The sequence below is a fragment of the Channa argus genome, chromosome 4 (genome assembly GCF_033026475.1).
Source record: "Channa argus isolate prfri chromosome 4, Channa argus male v1.0, whole genome shotgun sequence".
Taxonomy (NCBI): domain Eukaryota; kingdom Metazoa; phylum Chordata; class Actinopteri; order Anabantiformes; family Channidae; genus Channa; species Channa argus.
The window spans coordinates 688,645-695,000 of NC_090200.1; the positions used below are offsets into that span (position 1 = coordinate 688,645).

General features: G+C 40.1%; 1 protein-coding gene across 1 annotated transcript; it reads right to left on the reverse strand.

Annotated features, from left to right (window-relative positions):
• Positions 1-1,645: 1,645 nt before the first annotated feature.
• Positions 1,646-6,289, reverse strand: LOC137125544 (uncharacterized). The gene is made up of 4 exons (XM_067501183.1): positions 4,979-6,289; positions 4,066-4,170; positions 3,646-3,746; positions 1,646-3,082 (listed from the first exon to the last, which is right to left on the reverse strand). The coding sequence occupies exons 1-4, from the start codon at positions 5,331-5,333 to the stop codon at positions 2,975-2,977; spliced, it is 669 nt and encodes a 222-aa protein (XP_067357284.1). The 5' UTR covers positions 5,334-6,289; the 3' UTR covers positions 1,646-2,974.
• Between the last annotated feature and the right edge of the window lie 67 nt (positions 6,290-6,356).

The window sequence follows — 6,356 nt, forward strand, 5'->3', positions numbered from 1 at the left end:
AAATTTTTATCCTCCTGGATAATGGTGTTACCCAGAAAACAGTACAAATAAGCCAAAAGCATATTCAGATTTTCAGATCCAATTCAAACCTGTCTCAGTGGATTGACCTTTTTTGGAAACGAACATAACTTCATATTTGACCTTTTTCTACGTTTTTAATGCTTTAGGGAAGAAAACTTTGCTGATTTTGTCCAAAAACTAAAAACTTTTGACACAATAGTCTTCAAAACAAACCAGAACATGTTTTCTAATATGTTTAAATTCAACACTATAGCAGTACTTTTACACTGATTTAATGTTTAAAGTTTCTGTTTAGTAAGTAATTGGTCTGATTACTGTGTATCAGTGAGTACTGGTACTGCTAACTGTGACTCAGTTGATACACACAGCGAAGTATTTTAGCCAGGAAACACAACTTCTTCTTCTCTGTTTTAAAGTCTTTATGTTTTCTGAACAAATTATTCACATTATTCATTTAAAGGTAAATATAATCAATAATACTACTAGAAATAATATTACTACCTTAGACCTTATAGCTTCTGTTAGTACAGATACAGTAGTATTACACCTGGTACTGCAGTAGTTTCTTCTTACTTGTTAATCAAGTGTTTTATTCACAAATCTCCTGTGACACATTTCTACAAATCTGTGCCATTGACTTCAGACTCTGATATTGAAGATTTCACAGATTTGTCTTCTGTAAATTAGACAGTATGTCCCAGACTCACACCTGACTGTCACCTGTGTCTAATGTCTCTTCACAGGACCTGCTAGTGCTGGTGGTTCACATACTTTTGCTACACACATACAGTGTTAAAGCTGCATTGAAGTATTTAAAGTAAAGTTTAGTCTGTTTCCTTTGATCATTGCTGTGAAACCAGCTTCATTTCTGAAGCTAGTTTCATTAAAAACTCAGCTTCAAGCTCCAACACTGCTACTACTACTACTGATACTACTAGTACTGAACTGATACTGATCTGATTCCAGCTGTGACGACTATGTCCTGATAAACGATCGGCCTTCTGTTGAGCTCAGTTCCAGTTGTTTACGTGAAGGTAAAGTCACTTTTTGAGGAATCTTTCACAGCTCAGGCTCCATTTAGGATCTTTTAATCACAGCACATGAACTTCCTCACGTGATGTTTTCCAGTGTCTCACAACAACAGTTTCACATTATTTTATATTTGGCTTCTTATCATGAGATTGTTTCAGTCTGTCTGTCTTTAAACTGAGCTCTATGACCATTAAACAAAGTGCTCAGGGCTCATCTGCAGCTTTTTGGTGGTCAAAGTGACACAGCAGGAAGTGGTGGGTTCAGCACATTCACTCGTTAGGTGTGTTTGTTCTTACAAATGTGGCCAATCTGAGAAGCCATTTCTCCCTCGCTGAGACCCAGAGACTCACACAGAGCCCCTGGAACAACATCACTATAGTGTCACTTAAAGATTGTTGCAAATCAAACTTGGAGACATTAATATTCTGGGTGCAGGGTTTTTTTCTGTGATTCTGTTTTTAGAGATGAGTAGGTTTTTCACCCACCACCTGACCACACAGCAGTTCTCACCATAACACCCCCCACTGCAGCTCTGTGGGTGTAAAAACTCAATCTGCAGAAACTGTGTAGCTGCAGAAGTAGAACAACATAAACCCTCCTTAACTTTATAACATGTGAGTCACATTAACTGCAGATGACACTGTCATTTCACTGGATGTTAATATTTGTTTGATATATTCTCTCAACATGACAAATATGAATACAGCAGCAAGAAGCACTGAAAACAGCAAATGAGGTCTGTCTATGTCTTTTCTGAACAGTTGACGATTGTGCATTCATAACATAAAATAGGACCTGGACCTGGACATGGATTTGGACCTGCTTTGCTACTTATGGACCAGGACAGCTTCACATCATGGATGGAGCTGTGGCTTGTGAGTTGGACAGAGAAACTGTGTAAAAAATGACACAAAGTTCAAATCTAAACCTTTTAGAAATACTGTGGAAAGACCTGAAGATGCTTGATAGAGAGCTACACAAACACAAAACAGGAAGTTCTGCCACTTCTACACCTCCTGTTGAGTTAAGCCAAATTAAAAATGCTCAAACACCCAGAAACACTTGCAGTTTGTTGACCAATGTCTTTCAGCTTGTGGTCTTCACCAAGCTCTGTAGAGACTGTGGGAGGAAACAGGGAGGTGCAATAATAAAGGTGTTGCAAGTGTTGAAAACAGTCAGAGTTCAGCTCATAGACTCATTAAAACCCTGCTGAACAAAGAAAATGCTCTGAAGCCAAAAGCTGTAAACTGCAGAGAAACAGGACGTATTTCACTGTGACACTGACAAATTTAACACTTAAGCTCATTAAAATAAACCTAAGAACATCAGAGCTAATCAGCTTTTGGAGAAATTAGGTGAATGTAACAGTTTCTTTTCCTGACTTCTCATTTATGTTTTTGGTTCTTTTGCAGACACAAATTTGTTTCTATGAATCATTGATAAGACAAAGCAGGTAGAATTAGTTTAACCAACTTTTAATGTTAATTTTCAAAGGTTAGACTTTTTTTATTGGCTCCATAACTGAACAGTTGCTATAATATCTGATGGTTAGTCAACAGCAGCACAGAAAGAAAAGTGACCTCCTACCAGCCAGAACAATACCAACAACACACCACAACACACTACAACACACTACGACACAGCAACAACTACTTTTCCACATAACGTAAAAATAAAAATGCTCCCTTCACACGACTGAGGGGTTTTTCACTGCAGAAACACAGACAAACAAGTTAAGTGTCCAACTAAACAAGTGGACAAGCAACAAGAAGACTTCCTGTGAGACAAATCCACCCTCTGACAGGTTTGTCTCACAGACTGACAGTGGAACAGGAAGTCCTTTGTCCCAGCTGTGTGAAGGTCAAACATGAATACTACAGGTGAGTAGACCTGGTGTACAGGTACAGTCCAGGTGTCTCCGTCAGCGTCCACGATGAGTTGACTGAGAAACCTGAACTTTGGAGTAAATACACTCTGAAGAATCAGCAGGTGGGGGGGCTCTGACGGGGGGGAACTGGATCTCCGCATACTGCAACACACAGGAAGAGTACTGAGTACCACACAGGAGTAGTACCACTCATAGAAATGGTAGTACTAGTAGAAAGAGATCTAGTACAGTATTACATAACCAAAGTGTGGAGATCCTCAGTGACCCAGGTCATGGTTTTGGATTTTTGATGACATCTGCACTAGTCTGAAAAAGCTCTTAAATCTAAGAAGTAAAATCTAAGAGGTTTTAAGACTTAAAGAGCTTTTTCCCATCTCTAATAAATGTAGGACACAGATGTGTCAAGTCCACAGCTTCTTTAGCTTTAATGTTTGTGTACAGGAGTGGGTCCCAGAACAAAACTGGTCTGATAGCAGGTTGTAGTTAGAATAGTAGTAAAATCTGCAGCATCTCCTAGTAGATATAGCAGTAACTAGTATTAGTACCATTAACATTATGAGCAGAAGTACTGAGGAGTAGCAGCAGTTGGTAGTAGAAGCAGTAACTGTAACAGATAACGGCATCAGAAATAGTAGTAGCAATAGTAGTATCGGCAGTAGTACTAGAAGTATTAGTACTGTGACAGTATAAATAGGTTTGTTCACCTGCTGTGAATCCAGAGTTCCTGTGTTATTAGGTGAAGGATGAGTCACCTGACGGCTACAGTTCTTCTTCTTCTTCAACCAAATCAGTGAACAAAGCAAACCTGCAGCAGAGCCTCAGGTGAGTCACCTTCAAACTGATTCCACATTCAAACACCAAGACGTAACTTTAACCATCACTCTGCTATATATACACTCACCACCTGCTGGGTTTTCTGCAGATGAATATGTAAAATACACAAGATATAGTTTGTAGCTCACAGTGTGGCCAACTCAGTTAGGAATCTAATGATCTTCCTCATGTGATAGAATGCACACAGAAAAACACTGAGCATCGTCCCTCATGCTTCCTGTCTGCTCTAGCACCAATCTAATAAGGCCCCAAATGCTAAGAGAACAACTTTAAACTAATCACAGACTCACCCAGTAAGAGGAAGACATTCAGGACGTATGAGCTGCATATCACAACCTTATTCTGACACATCACGTCGTGCTGCTGATCGTTGTTTGGTGGACTGGGAGCAACATCTGGGGAAGAAAGACTGAAAAAGTAAATGGTCTGCACTTGTATAGCGCTCTCAGCTTTAGAGGACACATCATACAACTTTGAATATTTCACGTGTGCTCAGTCCTTAAAAAGCTCATCATGGTCAATGCTGATGCTGATGTGAAGTTACAGACTCTTTTTTCTTTTCTTGCTCAGGGGGATTCAGACAATACAAACCCTGCATTGTAAGCACCAAGAATGTACATTTCAGATTTCTACCTACGTAAAAACATGACATTGATCCATGTGAAAGATTCATATATTACTAAACCACATGTCCAAACTGTATCAGCAGAGAGCTGCAGGTGTCTCTATATGGACTCAAATACTGTAGCTGTGACTGACTGAATCAGGTGCTGTGTCAGGACACAGGTCTTTTCCAGGTCTTTTCTTAGTTTTGGCAGCTATTACAGGCACTTTATTGAGGATTAGCTAAACTGGCTGCCCCCCTTTACAAGATAGTTTTTGTCCTAGCAGAGAAGAACAATTATTACGACCAACACAGGGTTCCCAAACTTATCCATGCCAAGGTTCCCCCAGAAAGTCTGGTCTCTGGCTGGGGACCCCCTTCTGCAAGAAAACCCATGTAAATGGTGTTTTGACTGGCAGGCAGACAGAAAGCAGGGGAACAGCAAAGAAGATTTCAACATTTATATGGCACATTATACCTGATTATTTCAAGATTTAGAGCTGGAAATCAAACCCCTGGACTGAAAGGCTACTATGAAATCTCTGCTTTAGAAACTGAAGAGGCCTGAAAGAAGCATTTGTTAAAAAAACAAAACCAACCTGAGACCAGACTGAATGTGTCCACAAACTGAACGCTGCCATTTATCTTCCTTCCACAGAAGTACAGTCTGCAGTCCTCTGCTGTGACGTTGGTGATCAGGAGGCTGTTTCCAAAGGCTGAATATTTGGGTTTAAAAGTAGAAACGTAGTACTGGGAACCAGAAGGATCATTACTGAAAGAGCGACCGATGAATCCACGAACCTGACTGTTGATCTCTGTGTACCAGTGGGTGTTTGAATTGTTCCATGAACAGTTTAAAGTGACGTTCTGACCCAGCTCCACTTTAACCTCTGTCACATTCTGGGCCTCTGCACAGAGCAGAAACACCAGCAGGATCATCCAAAGCAGATCCATGATCAGGTTCAGTAGCAGAAACTAGAGAGACTCTAAACCAGCACAGCTCTGATCTGATGCTGCTCCGTCTTCACACTGAGACAAGTTCTTCACTTCCTGATTCACAGCGTGATGATTTCATATATAAAGTCTCCAGATCTAAACTACAAATACATAAATCAGGCTCACCAGACGCTCAACAACTGGAACTAAAACTTGTTCACCCCCCTGTACTTCTGTATCAGGAAGCACTAATGTTTGTTTGAGTCAATAACAGAGTTTGATCTATTTCTGCTAATAAAACCAATCTGAAAACAGTAATACTAGTAATACTTCACAGAAATGTGAAAGGGACATTTTTAGGTTTAAATACTAGTGATATTATTATTAATACTCATAGCAGCAGCAGTGACATAGAGTTATATTAGTATCAGTAACTGCAGTTATAGCAGCAGTAGCGGTGGTAACAATGGTAGTAGTAAAAGCATTACAATGGTAACACTATTACTAAGTAGGAATATCAGCTAGAACAGTATTAACATATGTGTAAGTAAAAAACAGGATTGTACCTGGGGGAGCAGTGGGCAGTGAGCACTGAGGACACACCTGGGATTCGATCCTGCAAACTCGAACCCCGATGTCCTACCCACTGATCCACCATGCTGTTTTTAGTAGTGGGGTTAGTTTGCTGTGACTGAACCTCAATGATTATATAGTATATAATGACATCATATACTGTTAGTATTACTACTATAGTGTTACTGTTGTAGTGACACTACACTACAAACGAGTACTGAGTGTCACAGTTTTAGTAGTGAGAGCAGTACTAGTGTAGCCCGAGCTGCACGTTTTAGTAGAAATACAATTGACTTGGTAGTAAGGGGCAGACACCAGGGGCAATGTGGGGTTCAGTCTCCAAGGGACACTAAGACATGTGTCCAGAAGGAATGTTTGGAAAAATGTCCTACAGTAGCAGCAGTAGTAAAAGTAGTATGTGGCTGCAACTTCAACAGCAACAGTCTTATTATTACGTTCACCTGCAAC

What these genes read in the sequence shown, in the direction of transcription:
- LOC137125544 (XM_067501183.1), bottom strand. Translation starts at nt 5,333, where the DNA reads ATGGATCTGCTTTGGATGATCCTGCTGGTGTTTCTGCTCTGTGCAGAG. An exon ending in CACATTCAGTCTGGTCTCAG is followed by an intron (nt 4,171 to 4,978) that starts GTTGGTTTTGTT and finishes TTTCTTCCCCAG; the next exon opens with ATGTTGCTCCCAGTCCACCA. An exon ending in GAATGTCTTCCTCTTACTGG is followed by an intron (nt 3,747 to 4,065) that starts GTGAGTCTGTGA and finishes GCTCTGCTGCAG; the next exon opens with GTTTGCTTTGTTCACTGATT.